Consider the following 18098-nt stretch of genomic DNA (forward strand, 5'->3'; position numbering starts at 1 on the left):
ATTTAAAAATCAAAATGACATCGTTTTAATCCAGGGTCCATAATACTATGTGGACCATAGTCCCCGATATAAATTACAATGTGCATGAGACATTTATACAACAATGTTATTCCCATTATTATACTTTCTTTTCTTATAATTCAAAATTATTTTTAAATATACTTTTAGGAATGTACCTTGAAGCAGTAAATTAACCATTATTGTTTCTTTTAGGAATGTAAATAAGCCAAATAAGATAAACAATATAATGTATTTTAATTTCCTGATTTATTTTTTCTAGTGGGGTTAATTTCTATTAACAATTGTCCCAGCACGCCAGTGATAGAATAGTACTGTGCATGTGTTTGACATTATTATCCTCAGATCACTTTCTTTGAAAGAGTCAAAAGCTTTGATACAGTCATATACAGACCACCTTCTCATATATTACATTATCAACGTTTAGCTCAGCAATGGCATCATTAATATCCTCTCATATATTCTCACGTACCTTCCTCTCTTGTACTTTTGCTTTTGTTCTTTTCAGACAATTTTTCTTAAGCCCTACATCAATCCTAGCTTCACTCAAATTCCAACAACACTCATCTTCATGAAATCAAATTACCCAAATCCTAAAATCTATTGATTAATTACAAATTGGTTGGACTTCCCGATACAAATATGGTAAACATTTACCTAAAATATGACATCAAATTACCCATATTGTTATTCTCTTGGAACTCATCTCACAGCCTGCATGACAACTCGATCAACTGGTTGCAGGGTGAAATTTATCCTAAAGGCAGAATCTTTTTGTCACAAGAAAACTTGTGATTTATTTTAGAATATCTTATCAACTACAAATTGCGATTTATTTAAACCACAAGTGTGGATGCCAAAGTATGGCAGAATCTCCCATAGGGCTTCCTAGTTCCCACCTCAAGTCCCCTTAGAAGACAACAATAGTCAATCCCATCATGTGAATGGATCCTAATATCTAATCCTTGCCTACCTCTACCCATGCAACCATTGAACCCAAACCTGCACTGTTCTTTAACAAAACAACAATAAATTTTTAATACCGAGTATATTATTATTATATTCATACTAGCATAACGTAGAACCAATCTCAGAGACATAGAATAATAGAAAAATGGATATACATAATACATTATACATCACACACAAAAAATGACCAAAATATACCCACCAAACTGACAGCCTGCCACTGCATCTTCTTAGAAAACGATTGGCAATTGCATTGTGGTTTGTACCAAAGCCGACCACCTCTTTACTCCCCTGTTTAACCTTTGTTGTCATCCACTCATGCAGGGCAATCTCCACCGTTGATTTAAAAGAGGATATATAATCAACGGTTCAGATCGATACCAATTTGTCTTCCCTCCTTCCGGGAACACTCCCCTATCTCCCTCCTATTAATAATGCATCTTTCTGCCAGCAATTCAACCCAAGATTGTCCTTTGAGAGAAACCCATTGCTAAAAACCCAATCCACAACCCAACCATTCAAGAAAATGGCGGATACGAGAAGAAATGAGTTCCAAGATATGCTGCCGGTGATGGCTGATAAACTGGGCGGCGAAGGGCTGATCAGAGAGCTGTGTAATGGGTTCCGGCTGCTGATGGACAGGGAGAAAGAGGTGATAACGTTTGAGAGCTTGAAGAAGAACTCTGCGCTTTTAGGGCTGCAAGATTTGAGAGATGATGAGCTTCGGAGCATGGTGAGAGAAGGGGACATGGACGGCGATGGAGCTCTGGATCAGATGGAGTTCTGTGTGCTCATGTTCAGATTGAGCCCTGAGTTGATGCACGAGTCTGAAGCCTTGCTTGAAAGACTTCTGCAACAAGATCTCAACACTGCTGATTCTTGGTTTCGTAGCAATTAAGGAACTTTAATTTGCTTCTTTCTGTCATCAAAACATGTTTTTTCCTTCTTCTTCTTCTTTTATCCATTCAATTCTCCACTGGGTTTTGCAATTCCGAAGGAATGAATGAATTACTGTACTATAAGAATTGGGTATTTGAATTTCTTGCCCGAATACTGACATCGTTAATCAACCCATCATTTATGTACAATTTTTAATTTCCATTTTTTTTAAAAATTTTGTTGGGATTATGAATTTATGATTCATGAACCTTAATATTTTGTCTTGTGAATATGGTTCGGAGGTTTCCTAATAAAATATGACGGCTGATCTCAGTCTTGTGTTGATGCCCCTGCTTCTCGGCTATCTAGTTGGCGAATGGCGAGCACAGAAAAATATATTAAAAGAATGAAACATAAAAAAAATATGTCGGCAAATACAACTATAGAAATTGGAAATTAATCTGGATACAACCAAATAAAATAATAAAAAAATGGAAAACAGTACTTTCAGTCTTTTACCTTATCTTCTACGATTCTTTCAAACAATAGAAACACGTTTGACATTAAAAAATATTTATAAATTAAAAAGTATTAAATGTGTTAAAATGTATTATTATTAATAACTTTTTCCATCATAAAAATTTTATATTTGTAGAGAAAAAAGAAATTCATTTTTTTTAAACGATAAAGTTATTACAATTATGATGATAGTCAGTCTTATTTTATTTTTATAATCATATTTTTATGAGACTATAGCACTGGCCCAATATCTATAAATTTAAAGTACTGAAAGGCAGATTGAAAGTTGTGGGCCCAAAAGGAACATGGATACAGAGCCCATTCTAACAGGCCGTGAAATGGGAATATATAGATTGGGCACTAAGAGAGTAAGAAGAGTTGGAGAAGACTATAACTTGTCCGATTGACAATTGTTATGCCATGTACCCGGGTTCATCTTACAATTCAGGTCCAAAACGACACAATTTTGTGTGTTTGGAATAACGGTGTCGTTAGTGATATCGTTTTTTTAGCAAATTATATATTTTTTTGTGAATATAGAGTTCAAAAATTATGAATATAGATTCAAAAATTGTGTCATACTGTTGAATATAGAGTTCTGTTACTGTGAATATAGAATTATGAAATCATGAATATAGAGTTATGTAATTGTGAATATAGAATTATGAAATTATGAATATAGAGTTACGAAATTGTGAATATAGAGTCCAAAAATTGTGAATATAGAGTTCTGCAATTATTAATATTGAGTTCTGTAATTTTGTATATTGAGATCTAAAATTGTGAATATAGAAGAACGAATTCTGAAAACAAATGGCAAGTTAATGGCAAGGAAGGAAATAATTTTTTTCTTTTCTAAATTCAAACGGCGTTTTAAAGTAAAACGACGTTGTTCTAGACCCGGGTCACAGCATAATTTGCATCCGATTGATGGCAAATCTTAATATTTAGAGTACAAATAATATTTGTATGAGCATGTATCAAATTCTTTCATAACAGTGATTTTCTCAAAAAAAAAAATATCAAATAACCCATTAAACTACTTGCTTTTGTTTAATTGGGTCACTAAATTTAAAAAATATTAATTGAATCATCAAAAAGCAAAATACATACAATTGAGACATTTTTTTGTTAAAAGAAATCGATAAACTCCAATCATATTATGGTATATACTAAGAGTTTCATTTTCCTCTGCCATATACTGGTTATTGGGAGTAAAGATTGAAATGTTTTTAAGAGATATAAATATCCGGTGAATAATATATGGAAGGGAGTGTAAAATATTGATTGGTGAATGGAGGATATCAAGCTAACAGCGTAATTATTGATATAGCACGTCTTTAAAAAAAAAAAAAAAAAAAAAAAAAAAAAAAAAAAAAAAAAAAGCTACCTTATTGGCAATTTATTGATTAAATAATTATTCCCACACAAAACTGGGTCAGACAACAAAACACAGATATATATATTGCCCATGCAGACTACGTGTCACAAAGGTAAAAGGTGAATACAGAAAAGTTCATTGACGTAGATGTTAAAGTTCATTGTTTGGCAGAGGAGGTGCAAGAAATGATGGGCAAAAAGTTTCCACTGTACACCTACACCCATATATATTAAGTCAAGTTACTTTTGATTTTTTTTTTTTTTTTTTTTTGTTTTAAATCTTTATATTTATTACTCCGTACTTAACATAAACTTTTATTTTTTAATATAAGAGAAAGAAAAATAAATACATAATTTCACAAATTTAAGTATAATAATACTCATAATGTTAACAAATAAAAACAAACTCAAATTTATTCTTCCCCTGCCCTTGTTAGTAGACTCTGAAGATTTAGCTTGTAAGTCAGAAATAAAATAATGATTGATTATAGTGCGCCACTATCTTATCTATGCAAACCTGATTCGTATGTAACCATAAGTAACGATTCATATCTTTTATTTAAATTGATGTTAAATAAAAGACAAGTGAAAAAGAGAACACCTGAATAATAATAATAATAATAATGATAATGGTGTTAGGCATACTGCATGATGATTTTGTAATGAACACATGACATGATATACGAGTAGTCTATTTCTTTGGTTACTTTAGTGATGGATGGATCATAAGTTCAGATCAGACATTTGATATTCATGAACTTGAAATAATAAGCAATTTCAGAACAGGCCCACACTACACTACACTACACGTACTACTACACTTTGGCCTTATGTTGTGTTTCTTTTAGTAATTTATACTTATTAGTTACTATTTATATTGTTAGTCATATGGATCCATCATTAGCTTTAATAGCTAATGGCTTCACTAATGCAAACTCTTAGCTTTATGTAACTTAATTAATTACGATGGACAGAGGATAAGGTGATGATCAAACATATTAAAACGGTTTGTAACAATTAGTGAGTAATTTTTTATTATACTATTCTAGTTTGACTGAACTAATCTTAAGTCTATAGGACCACGCCCTAGAATCACTATAAAAATAAATCACGGGTCCCGCATCAGTCCACCGGTTAGACCCGATCGAGTCTTTATGCATGCATAAGAGATCCAATAGTCCACAGTACACCTTTCATTATTTTGAACCTTTTTCCCATTCATGTTTTCAGTGGGATTCAAAGTCCTACACAGTCGCCTTCCGTTGTGACATCAAGTCAGGCGATGAATCATTACGCTAAGTCCCGAGGGATCCCAATCAAGTTAGTCCATCTATTGACTTGGTAGTTACAAGAGTACAAGTTCGTCTCTTAGTAGAAGTAATCTATTAATTTTCTTAATTTGAGTTTATCAGCTATGAACAACCTAAATGGATTTAATTTATTATAATCCTTTGCCGACTATAGTCATAAAACGAAATTTATACAATACACATCTTCATTTCACTAATTACTCAAAAAAAAATAAAATTTATATGGGTTGACCAGACGTCATGGATTGAAGTGTATTGGAGCGAGTTTCTAGGCTGAGCTTAGGTTGCTTTTTGCATGATGTACTTCACATTCTCACCAAGCACAAAGAACCCATTCGTCCTCACTTTAGCACATCTGAAAATTAAACATCCAAACCATATAATATAATATATCAATTTACACTAACAACAAAGCAAAATGGTCAACTGACATCCAATTCATAGACAACCAGCAAGAATGAAGTAATGTTCCCAGTTCTAGGGATAATTTTGTTTAGTACTTGGGATTCGCGCATCCCCCCTTTCTCTCCTCCCACTGCAGTTTTTGTTTTTGTTTTTTGTTTTTTGTTTTTTTTTTGTTTTTTGTTTTTTTTTTCCCTAAGCTGTATGGTTGTCAGTCTGCTGAGAGTGGGAATGCTTCTTATAATTTTGCAGATAAACTTCATGGTGGGCTGTATTACTTTAATTTTAGTTTGCATAAGATCACAATAAAGTATTTATATAAAAATTATTTTGTAAAATATTTTAGATTATACATAACTGATGACTGGCTCAGATTTATCTATAACTAGCGCACCCCACTACAAATTTAGTTGATTTTAATTGGTGAGCATTAAAATATCAATATTTTGTGATAAGAAGAAAGAAAGAAAGAAACTACGATCAATTACTGTGTGCTGGAAAGGTTGCCCTACCATTCATTATGTCTTGTGGTCCTGGATCTGAGGTGCATTTAAGTTTTGATTCTTGAAGTTTCAACAATAAAACTCAAGATTTCATGTTTTGGAGACTGTTGACGAGGTTTAATTTTTAAAGAAAATAATATTAATACGAGGAATACATACATATATATAACATAGATTATTGTTTTTGAAGGGGATGGATGGGGTCTAGTGCGTATTTAATTTGTATTGATGAGTTTATAGAATGAAGAAGTAGGAAAAGGATGTAGTAGTGGAGCAGTGACGAGGTTTAGTGGGCAAACAAAAAGCAACAACGTCGACATCGGAGGAGACAACCGCCGGAGAAGTTGGAAGTGGACCCTCAGCTCTGTTATGTGGACTGCCCTCTTCGATCACTGCATATTCACATTCAAATATATTCAAAAAATTGTTCAAAACAACTTTTTAATTAGGTTTTTGAAAATAAAAATTATACCAAACAGCTATCAGCTAATTTATAAAACACTTTTCTACAATCAACTAATGTTATCAATTGGTCATACCCTTTAACTCAAGTAGCTAACAGCCATTTACCAAACATGGCCTAAATGAAAAAGAGATATTCAGTCATTACAATTATTGATACTGATACATTTCTTGCCAAGGGCTAACCCCAGCTTCGCACGTACGTGTGATGGCTTCATTCTTTAAGATCGATGATGTTGTCATTGTCTAATAAGGTTATAGTGCGTGCTCATGTTGGGTGATAATGGAAATGTTATTTGAGTATATGTAGCTATCTATCATCCAACATTAGAGATTACTTTCATCAACGTGTGTGATAGGGTATACATACATAATGTTGATATGATGCTGATAGTAATCCGGGTGGCCGGGAGGCCAAGTTGCATGGCAGGTCACTTAAATAGAGATAGTGCATCAAGTGGCGGGATAGACAGCTCTCATGGGGAGGTAAACTTCATGATTATCAAGTCAACTGTCTGACCATCTTAGCCAACTTGGTGACGATTGTTCCCAACATCTTGGTCCCACAAGATAGTAACCAATTGTCCGACCAACTTGGTTAGATCAGAGTTGCCCTGGCCTTGTCGCAATGGAACTCGACACATTGCTACTGTCAGAGCTTAATCTTGTGCCATTATCTACAATTTGCCACCATAAAACAACTAATAAGCTATCTGTATAGGTAGTGAGTGACTCATGATTCATGTTACCCCCCACAACCCTCTATCCGGTTGGAGTTGCCCCTATTGCGGTGAAACTGTCACGTTACTACTGCCAGTGTCATTGTCCATATATAATTGACCACCATGAACTAACTAAGCTATCTGTGTGGGTATTGGCCCATGATTCACGTTACCGTACCCACACTCCCGTGTTGCGTATATCCTTTTTTTTTTCCTTTTTTTTTTTTTTTTTTTTTTTTTTTTGCGCGTATATACATGATACCTCTTTTAGGGGTTCTCTCTTTTGACTAGAAAAAATAAAAAGAAAATTCACCATCTTTTCATAATCCTTCCCACTTGAATTAATATCTTTTCGTAATATAATATATAAGTCACATTCAACTTTTTTCAATAAAATTTATCACCCAAACACTAGCTTTGGAATTTATATTATAATTCTTATTTCATAAACAGATTAAAAGAAAAAGCTTATTATGCAAACATGACTTCTATGATCACTTTATTATTTAATCATTAAATTATTAGTCATCCAAAAAGTCGTTAACGAAATGGTCTAATTCTATGCACAAGACATAGTGGGTTGCCACCTACTTTTGCCGCCATATTGACTTGCCCCAATAATGTTTCCCCTAATCCCCTCTATGTTTTGACAACTCTAGGAAGCAACATATACATACATACATATAACTCTCCTAATATAATACAAAAGATATTTTAGATTAAATAAAAAACCAATTAACTATTTAATTTTCCTTAACTTTTACTTTTTTAGTAAGAGTGATAACGGTCTACACTGAATCAACTAGCCAACTTGTTCCTATGAATCCTATACTGGAAGCCTGCCAAATTTTACAGCTTAGAATGGAGTCAGCTTGCCCAAATTACAACATATAATCAAAAGCTTATAAACTTATAACATTTGTTTAAACATTCAAAAAAAGAAACGCATCATAACTTGAACCTTTTATAAAACTAGTAATTCACCCGCGCGATGCACGGGAAAACATTATGTTATTATAAATATAAATAAAAAATAAAAAAAACTAAAATATTTTAAATTATTTAATATAATAATATTTTTGAGCTTCCATTGGTCAAGTATTTATTATTTTTATAGAATACAAAATTACAATTAAAATTAAAATGAAAATTAAAATTAAAATTAAAATTTTGTATGATTAACATAATCTCTAATTATGTGCATATTCAAATAAACTTATAATAGAGAGAATTTACATAATTACATTGATTTATTCTTAATTGTATTTCATTTATATTATAATTTTCACAATACAAATAATAACTAAGATAATTACATTTGGAAAGCAAATTTCAAATTTTGTATGAGTAAATTTAAACACTAATTGAACACATTTTTTATATGATTATATAATATATAGTTATTTTATTTTTCAAAAGTACATTTTTTATATGATTATATAATATATAGCTATTTTATTTTTCAAATGTTGTGCTTTTTTAAAAAAAAAAATAATAAAGGATGTTGTGACATTAATTGTAACATTAATTACTTCCCAAATCATATAGCTTTATTATAGTTAAGATTTAATTGCAGGTCTTTTAGACTACTCTTGAACTATCGATTCAATTTTGAAATTGAATCATGATCGCAACTATTGATTCGATGCATTCTTAAAAGAAAAAAAATTGCCAATCCGCCATGAATACAATTCACCGTTCTTTCTTAGCTGTGGAGGTGTAATTAGCAATTAGGCAGCACACTAATGATTTACAATCAACATATAATCTCTGATCTTTCCCATAAATGTGTAATACCTCAAGCGTGGGTACGAGGACAAAATACAGAAAAGGAAAGTGCACTAAACAATAATAATTCCCGACATCTTCTTTCGTTGATTACGATATATTTACTCTCAAATTAAATGAATCTCGAAAAAGTATTTCCACAACGTAACGATCGCATATATATATTTCGTTTTCGACATAAAATTTTCTAAGAATCATTCGTTTACTCACCTACGCAAATGGCCTCCATAAAAAGGTATTGAGATAACAGCGCAATATTTAGAATTAAACAACTTCTGGTGGCGTAAAGGACACATTACTTCTTATCTTACGTGGGTAGATGGTAATACCATTAATTAATAATTTATTCTAAATCTGAAAAACAAATGTGGTATCATATATATTTTTTTCTTTTTAATGATTTTCCTGTAAGACGGTCTCACATATCCTTATTTATGAGATTGTTTCACGAATCTTTATATAACACATAAAAAAATTAATTTTATTTTCAGTATGTATTTTATAAACGAAAACTGTAAATTTTGCAAATACATCTGTTTGTCACATTTATGGTGTGAAGATCATGGAAGATTTGCTACATGGGTGTCGGTCGAGAGAAGATTTTACCCTTGAAATAAAAGCAAAAATTCCAACTTTTTGCCTAATTTTTTTTTCCCATAAAAATAATAATAATGAGTAATAAATTGGAATTGCTTGAAGGATAAGCAGCAGTGCATGGGCTTGCCGGTAATTCACGCTGCATCCGCACTACATGCAGCCATGTACCCAGTGTACTTTACCGCGAGTTTACCGCAAGCTGTCCGTCCAATCACGTTTCCTCCCTGTCTCCTTCCTCCACAATTTGTCTTCATGCGGTTAAGACCCAGCCAGTTTCCCGGTTTTAAGAACATCTCTGTGATGACGTGGCTGTCAAGTAGAAAAGTCAAATGTTCTATACAGTTTGCCGAGACTTGAAGTGACACATTTGCCCTCCCAATTCTCCACTGTTTGATTGCAATCCCTCTATATATATACCTTTCTTGGTCTCCCTTTTCACCATGCATGACAGTTTTTGCCATCTACTATTCATCTTCTTCTTCTCCAATTCTGTATTGACGCCATGCCTGAGGCTTTAGAAAGCTCGTCGGATGAAAGAAATCTGGAGGAAAGCAACAACAGGATTCTCCAGTTCATAGAAGACGTTACTACTAACGCTGGCCAAGTTCAAGAAAGGGTTCTCGACGCCATACTTTCTCGGAATGCCGGCGTTGAATACTTGCTCCGGCATGGCCTTAACGGACGCACTGACGGAGAAACGTTCAAGAAGCTCATCCCCGTCGTGACGTACGAGGATGTCAAGCCTGATATTGATCGTGTTGCTAATGGTGAACCTTCCTCCATCATTTGTTCCCAACCCATTTCTGAGTTCTTGACAAGGTAATAATTAACTTGGTATCTTTTACATTTAATTTCGACTTTTTTTTTTTATTTGAGCCAGTTAACTACGGATAGTTTAGGCTGTCGGAATTAGGGTTTACCCAGCACACCGTTGAGTAGTGACTGCATGTTTTCTTTGTCAGATCAGGCGGTGATGAAACTTAGCAAGAAATTAACTTTTGTTTTTTTCTTTTTTTGTTAAATGATTTAAATATTACTAAAGCTCTGGAACTTCGCGGGGAGAGAGGAAGCTGATGCCGACGATAGAAGAAGAACTAGAAAGAAAGACGCTACTTTACAGCCTGTTAATGCCGGTGATGAACCAATTTGTGCCGGATTTGCACAAGGGGAAAGCCATGTATTTCCTGTTTGTAAAAGAAGAAGCCAGAACTCCAGGCGGTCTTCTGGCACGCCCAGTTCTAACCAGCTATCACAAAAGCTCCTATTTCAAAGAAAGGCCATATGATCCCTACACGGATTACACCAGCCCCAACGAAACCATTCTCTGCACCGATTCATTCCAAAGCATGTACTCACAGATGCTCTGCGGCCTCTGGTATGGCGACCAAGTTCTTTGCGTCGGCGCCATCTTCGCCTCCGCCTTCATCCGCGCCATTCATTTCCTGGAAAAGCACTGGCGTCTTCTCTGCCATGATATCCGGACCGGAACGTTGAATCCCAGAATTACAGACCCTTCTGTCAGGGAAGCCGTGGCGAGAATCGTGAAACCTAACCCGGAGCTCGCTGAGTTCATTGAAAAAGAATGCGGCAAAAAGTCGTGGAAAGGTATTATTCCGAGGATATGGCGTAATACCAAGTACATTGAAGTTATAGTGACAGGTGCCATGTCTCAGTACATTCCTACTCTCAATTATTTTGGCAATGATCTTCCCCTCGTCTGTACCATGTATGCTTCTTCCGAGTGTTATTTCGCTGTAAACCTTAACCCTCTTTCCAAGCCCAGCGAGGTTGCTTATACCATCATCCCTACCATGGCGTATTTCGAGTTCTTGCCCGTTTCTCGCGAACTCGGAGTGCCCGAATCCAACCCGGTTGAACTTGTGGATCTTGTAGATGTTAAACTCGGGCAAGAATATGAGCTCGTCGTCACCACTTACGCTGGTAAATCCTATGGTTTTTTTTTTTTCTGATTTATGTGAAGATTGAATTGAAGTAGTATTAACGTTGTTGGGTTTAATTTCCAGGGTTGTATCGTTATCGTGTTGGTGACATTCTCCGGGTTGCCGGATTCAAGAACAACGCGCCGCAATTTAACTTCGTGTGTCGGAAGAACGTGGCGCTCAGCATAGATTCCGACAAAACGGACGAGGTAGAGCTACATAACGCTGTCAAGAATGCGTCGAACATTCTTCTGCCGTTTGATGCGTCCTTAATAGAGTACACCAGCCATGCAAACACGTCCACCATCCCCGGAAACTACGTCCTCTACTGGGAAATCACCCAGTCGTCGGAAAACCCAATTCCTCCCTACATTTTCGAGGACTGCTGCCTCGCCGTCGAAGAATCACTAAACAGCGTTTACCGCCAGTGCCGCGTCTCCGACAAGTCCATCGGGCCGCTGGAAATCAGGATAGTGGAGAGCGGCACGTTCGATAAGATGATGGACTACGCCATCGCCAACGGCGGGTCGTCGATTAATCAGTACAAAGCGCCGCGCTGTGTGACGCACGCTCCGATCGTGGAGCTTCTTGACTCGCGAGTTATGTCAAATTATTTCAGTCCTAAACCTCCCAAATGGGCTCCCGGTCATAAGCATTGGAACACCAAATAAAATGGCCTGGAGACTTTACGGACCATTAATGTTGTCACTTATCATGGATGTTAAATCCTAATGTTTTGTCTTCTACAATTTGTCTTTCTGCATCCTATTATTCTAGCTCTTGTAGCCTTGTATGTCCTTATCCAATAAACATATTCATCATAAAAGTAATTAATGGTTCCACGATCATATTTAGATTTACCTCTAAATTCTTAAGATTTCTTCCGAAGGAACCAAACATTACAATGTGGTATCTGTTCATAATTACTTTTTTAACTTACTGAACTACCGCCTGGGGCTCTACAGAGATGGTCATTGGCATGGTATGTGTTATCTATTCTGGTCTTTTTAATTTTTTGTTCTTCTTCTTAATTCCCTAATGTTTCCTTGAATGACAAATGTCAACATTAATAACTTGTTATTTTAAAAAAAAGGTGGACTATTTCCATCTTTATAATTGTAGCTGTGATTTGAAGGTTATCACACTAATTTTCTGTGTGCAAGAAAATGATAGATTGAAGTCATCCATTTCGTGTGCGTACAAACCATGATATCTTTGATACTAAGATAATATTTGAGTCATATTACTTGGTACAACTAACCACCTTTGAGAGTACTTTTATAGTTGACTTGCAATTATTCAACACAATTATACAAACATATAAGGAAAAACAATTGAATTCTATTATCAATAATTGAGTAATATAATGTTATGTCTATAATATAATTCTCACTTGACACTATACAAGTTTATTTACACTTATTTTAGACTTAACATAATATATGTTATACTCTATATCCTAGCAGGATAAGATAAAAATAAGCCTTATGCCGTAACCAAATCTTACAATATTTAAACAGATAAAGTCTTAATTAATTTCCTAATTCTTGGGATTATTCTTTTTATTGAAAAAAAAAAAAGGAAATGTTAGGTGAGGCATTATATTATTGCAGGAAGACTTAGGTAGCGTTTGAGTGCACTCTTTCTCCGATCCTTTTAAGTTCAATAGTCATATCATCAGATCAGTGTGACAAATGCATATATATTTTATTGATCTGATATGATATGATTTTCAAGATTCATCCACCTACGTCATTCCATTTGATGAGTCGCAATTATAGATCGAGACGAACTTGGTCTCCCATACACCCACAATCTATACTCTCTTGCTCTCTGATCTTCTTCAAGTACAATAATTTGATCCATTTTTCTTCATTATATTATTCAACACCAAATTTAGACTAATGGGTAGTGAAATGACATCCCCAGAACGATTTAGGTGAAGCAGCTCACTCTAACATGATTTGCAGCCATAGATCAGACTGGCAAGAAACTTATAGATGTTTAATTTCCATGGCCATCATATCAGCTCCAATAACAGGCTTCAATAACCTAATAAAGTCGTAAAGAATTATTGGGAAGTAGTTGAGAATGGTATAACATATATAATTTAATTTGCAGGCAATCAGTGATAATGTATGGGAAAGAGGAATTGGAGCAAGTTGCAAATATAATCAGAATTGGAACATCTTTATGAAAAGGCTTGGTGTGAATGTGGAAAAGAGAAGTCAAATGCAATAAAATGCAACTACTTACAAGATTTTCACTCCGAACAAATAAGGAGTACATTCCACATAAACATGGAGTAAAAATCATCTCGAAACAAATTAGGGAATTCAAGAAAACATGAAAAATGAGTGTGAAAATGAAATGTTATGTGAGATGAATGCATAATCCAAGTAGGGAAACATCATGCGCTTGTTCGGCTTTATATACTTCCTATGTCCTAAATATGCACGGTGTCCCTGCCAAAAGAGGGCAAAAGTTGAAAGAACCTAAATGGTACGGTTAAACTGTACGCTTGTTATTGTGTATTCTTTTTAGTTCGCATTCCTGCTATGTTAGCTAAATAAATCTTGTTTAACCATTTTAGTCATGCATTATTGCTGATTCAGGGCCTTGAAGACCAAAGGAAACACACCCAAGTATATATGGTCTTATTTTTCATTCTTCTTTCATTGGTCGTGCTTCTGCCAAAAACAAAGGGCGAATGGCTCGTTATCTTGCAAACAAGTGCTCTATTGCTTCACGCCTAGACTGTTTCTTAGGTTAGTCATGGTTCCTTAGCATTTATATTGTAAACAACTATTAAATATTTAAACCAGATCGAACTTAATCCTTCTGCTCCAACTTATTTATTGGATCTAACTTATTTAGTTATTTGTTTTTGCACAGATAACAATACTACATCCTTTGGAGAGATCGAAACTCCGTGAACAAGTTGAGGAGCGACTTGACTTTTATGATAAGGGTGTTGCACCGCGTAAAAACATAGATGTGATGAAAGCTGCTATAGAAAATTTCCAAAGTAAAGGTATGTCATGCAAATTTTACACCCTCAATATGCTGAGTATTGTGAATATAGAGAAGAAAGACTGAACTGGTAACAACAAAAACGTTACTTCCTCATTTCTATTTTTGCTGAATTTCAAGAAAATACACAACCTAGGTGGTAGTTGTCTATTAGAGAAGGCAATAGAAAGTCTCTCTTATACTGGTGTCAATCAATCTATTAATATATGTATCACTGTTCTTACTGCTACTGGACATGCAGATGAGTCTATGGATTTGGATACAGCACCCAGCCAAGCTTCCACAAAGAAGAGCAAGAAAAAGAAATCCAAAGCTGTGGAGGATGGTGAACCCATGGAAGAAGATAAACTTGCTCATACAAATGGTGATGCATCTGAAGAACCAAAAAAGAAGAAACGGAAGGAGCGAAAAGCAGAAGAGGAGCAGAAAATGCACATGTTCTGAATGGAACTGACGCTGAGGATGGAAAGATAAAAAAGAAGAAAAAGAAGAGTAAGGATGAGGGAGAGGAAGTTCAACCAGCTACCGAAGGTAAAAAGAAAAAGAAGAAGTCCAAGGCTGAAAATGAAGAAGTCCAGTTGTCTCTTCAGATTTGCTTGCTAGCTTTCTCACATCTTTGAATGACTCAAATCTGAAAGGCCATGCCTGTATGTTGTAGGGAATTTTTGTCATTGTTAGAGACCCCTACTCGAATGCGTTTTCATCAGTAACTGTGCTATGTTGCACTGTATTCCAAATACTCTTTTTAAAAATGCAACAACTCTATTTCATTTGCTTTACAAAAATCACAGACTCAACAAGCTGATGAGTTGATAGATTTACATCTTTTATGCTATTTACACATGCACTCAGGCACAGGATATGCCAATACATCTCTATCCCTCTTATTAGTCCTGGGCTGAGGTTGCCCCTGACATTTCTTATGAAGTTTCCTCATCATGCTACTGAATTCTGTGTCTGAGAGGAATGCATAATCCAAGTATGGAAACATCATGCGCTTGTTCGGCTTTATATACTTCCTATGTCCTAAATATGCTCGGTGTCCCTGCCAAAAGAGGGCAAAAGCGGTAAGAACCTAAACGGTTAAACTGATAGTGAGATTCTTCAACATACCTCCAGGGCTCGGGCCATGTTCCCTCCATGGGAGGTAACAAACACGTCGCTGTTCAGGGACACAATGTAGTCGATTGCTGCCAACACAGAAGCTTTGGTCAAGTAGGGTGTGAGCTCATCCTCTCGCGCCAATGTGTGTTTACTCATCAGGTTCGGGAACTCTTCCTGCAGAGCCTGCAGCGCCAGTTTCCCACCGAATGGCTCTCCTCCCGCGACATAGACTCGTGCATTGTGTGGTTTAAACTTTAAGCATTTCAAGAAACCAAATGGCAGGCCACTAGGCCAGCAGGTTTTTACCTTGCCATTTCTGAGGCATTTAGAGGGCACAACCCTGCAAGTCTTCTCTGAGCATTTGTAATGTTCAACTTGCCAGTTAGGAACTCGGGGTGAGACTCCCTTTCCTTGCTGATGATCCTGTCATACCCCGTGACTAAACCAGCCGGAGATGGATGGCAATATATGGCCCTTCAACCCACATTCTTCTAGCAATCCTATTGCTAAGATCCTGAATTGGACCTGCAAATCTCAGCGCATCGTGAAAGGCTACCTTACACCGAAGCTTCTGCAGATGAGGTGGAAGATTCTTGGAGAGTTTAGACTCCAACCCTTTCACAAACCACACAGTACACTACAGATTAGTCGTCCATGTTCAGAAAGAAGCTAAGAACAAGAAAAGCAGTTACGTTTCTCCTCTTACTTGTCTGAAGAACCTGGCTCGAATCCAAATAGGCGAAACATGAAATGGAATCTGATTCTCAATTGTCTGCTTGGACACTAAATGTGAGGATGGTAAGGATGACACAATCCTAACATCAGCTTTCAAGATCTTCTTGAAATTTTGGACATCGAAAATCTCTGAGAATTCACTGCCATTTCAATTTCAGTATTCTTTAGTCAGAAAACATCTAAAATGTTTGTTATTTCAACTAACTGGATTGATATGATTTTACCTTTCATCTCTCCATATGCGGTTGACTTGAAGAACAGGAACCACAAGCGCAGCTTCGAGAATTCTGGCAATGACAACCGCATCCACGATCTGATTCAGGCCGCCGGAAACCACCACGACCTTCGACCAAGAACCGCCGCTTCTCTTTGGCAATCGCCGCCGACGCTTTCCTGTACTAGTAGCTGAAATGCAGGCAGGGGGTCTCTGAGGCGGGAGCGGCACCATGGCGGCGGCGCTGGTGGAAATGGCGAAGAAAGGGTCGTGTACTCTGGCGGGAGGGATTCAATGCAGGCTAAAAGTACTTTTAAATTAAATAAATACTCATTTACCCCATCATGATAATTAAATTAAATACTAAAAATGAGAATATTAAAAAAAAAAAAAAAACTAAAAATGAGAATATTAAAAAAAAAAAAAAAACTAAAATGTTTTCAATATTACATTAATATGATATGATTCTCAAACAATGAATGTCTGTCATTATCAAAAAAATAAAAAATATTACTATTACCAATATTACTATTACTCTAAACCCCGATCCTGGTTATGAAACGGTGACACAACAACCTCGTCACCGAACTTCTTTGATCGGGGTTTCTCTGGAGACAGCAATTGACGAAATGATTAATGTGCTGTGAGTCATGTGGAATGACAGGTACAAAATCATCTACGGTTCTCAGCGTCCCTTCCAAATCCCGACCATCACATTGAAGGGGATATGTGCCCACGAATAGCTCCCACACGGTTAGTCCAAGACCCCACACATCCGACGCGAATGAATAGTTTTGATCCAACCCACACTTGCGAGTTGCGGCCCGGAGATATTCGGGGCTCCAGTATTTGAGCCCCCCTTCAGACTTGTTTGCTCGGATAACAGAGGGATGGATGGGCCGCATACATGGCTCTAAAATCCTGGCATTACCGAACCCGCATATATGTTTAATACTCTGTAAGATCTCCAATTCAATATTATCTTCAAAAATATTCTCTTGGCCCCTTATCCTAATCTTTTTAATAATATAGTATGTATCTTTAGCCCTATTTTGATACAGCTTTACGCTACCAATTTCCACTCCTGTATAAAATAGGCTGTTAATGGGAGTAGTGTGGAGAGGGTCGTCAATTAAATCCATGCCTGCATGTATTAAAAAAAAGAAAAAAAAATTAGTTTAATATATAAAATGTACAGAAAAAAAAAAAAAGAAAAAGAAACCCTTATCGGAGACATTGTCGGAGAGATATAAAGTTCTGGTTCTTGAAAGAGGCGGCGTTCCATTTGGGGATCCCAAGAGGGGTTTCTCGCCACCTTTGATTCCCCTGCTCAGCCTTTAATCTCCGAGGATGGAGTCCCTAACGCACGCGGCCGTGTTCTCGGCGGAAGCAGCGCCATAAACGCCGGTACGGTTTCTACAGCAGTGCAGACCAGGAATTCTATGTATGAAACTCCGGGATTAACTGGGAACTTAGTCTGGTGAACCAGTCATACGAGTGGGTGGGGAGGGCCATCGTGTTTC

General features: G+C 36.1%; 2 protein-coding genes and 2 pseudogenes across 2 annotated transcripts; 3 read left to right on the forward strand and 1 right to left on the reverse strand.

Annotated features, from left to right (window-relative positions):
• Positions 1–1419: 1419 nt before the first annotated feature.
• LOC109155744 (calcium-binding protein PBP1-like) lies at positions 1420–2095 on the forward strand. Its single transcript, XM_019303386.1, has one exon. The coding sequence runs from the start codon at positions 1514–1516 to the stop codon at positions 1883–1885; it is 372 nt and encodes a 123-aa protein (XP_019158931.1). The 5' UTR covers positions 1420–1513; the 3' UTR covers positions 1886–2095.
• A 7907-nt stretch (positions 2096–10002) lies between these two features.
• On the forward strand, positions 10003–12320 carry LOC109155738 (indole-3-acetic acid-amido synthetase GH3.6-like). Its single transcript, XM_019303375.1, has 4 exons — positions 10003–10368; positions 10592–11490; positions 11574–12153; positions 12184–12320. Exons 1-4 carry the CDS (start codon positions 10052–10054, stop codon positions 12212–12214), a joined length of 1827 nt encoding a protein of 608 aa, XP_019158920.1. The 5' UTR covers positions 10003–10051; the 3' UTR covers positions 12215–12320.
• A 1621-nt stretch (positions 12321–13941) lies between these two features.
• On the forward strand, positions 13942–15142 carry LOC109155678 (annotated as a pseudogene).
• Positions 15143–15341: 199 nt separating this feature from the next.
• Positions 15342–17717, reverse strand: LOC109155679 (annotated as a pseudogene).
• Between the last annotated feature and the right edge of the window lie 381 nt (positions 17718–18098).

The sequence above is a fragment of the Ipomoea nil genome, unplaced genomic scaffold, assembly GCF_001879475.1.
Source record: "Ipomoea nil cultivar Tokyo-kokei standard unplaced genomic scaffold, Asagao_1.1 scaffold2704, whole genome shotgun sequence".
In the NCBI taxonomy this organism is placed as follows: Eukaryota; Viridiplantae; Streptophyta; class Magnoliopsida; order Solanales; family Convolvulaceae; genus Ipomoea; species Ipomoea nil.

Bases quoted from the DNA above. Each gene is read 5' to 3' on its own strand.
- LOC109155744 (XM_019303386.1), top strand. From the start codon at position 1,514: ATGGCGGATACGAGAAGAAATGAGTTCCAAGATATGCTGCCGGTGATG.
- LOC109155738 (XM_019303375.1), top strand. From the start codon at position 10,052: ATGCCTGAGGCTTTAGAAAGCTCGTCGGATGAAAGAAATCTGGAGGAA. The intron at 10,369-10,591 runs GTAATAATTAAC...ATATTACTAAAG, and splicing joins ATTTCTGAGTTCTTGACAAG to CTCTGGAACTTCGCGGGGAG. The intron at 11,491-11,573 runs GTAAATCCTATG...TTTAATTTCCAG, and splicing joins CGTCGTCACCACTTACGCTG to GGTTGTATCGTTATCGTGTT.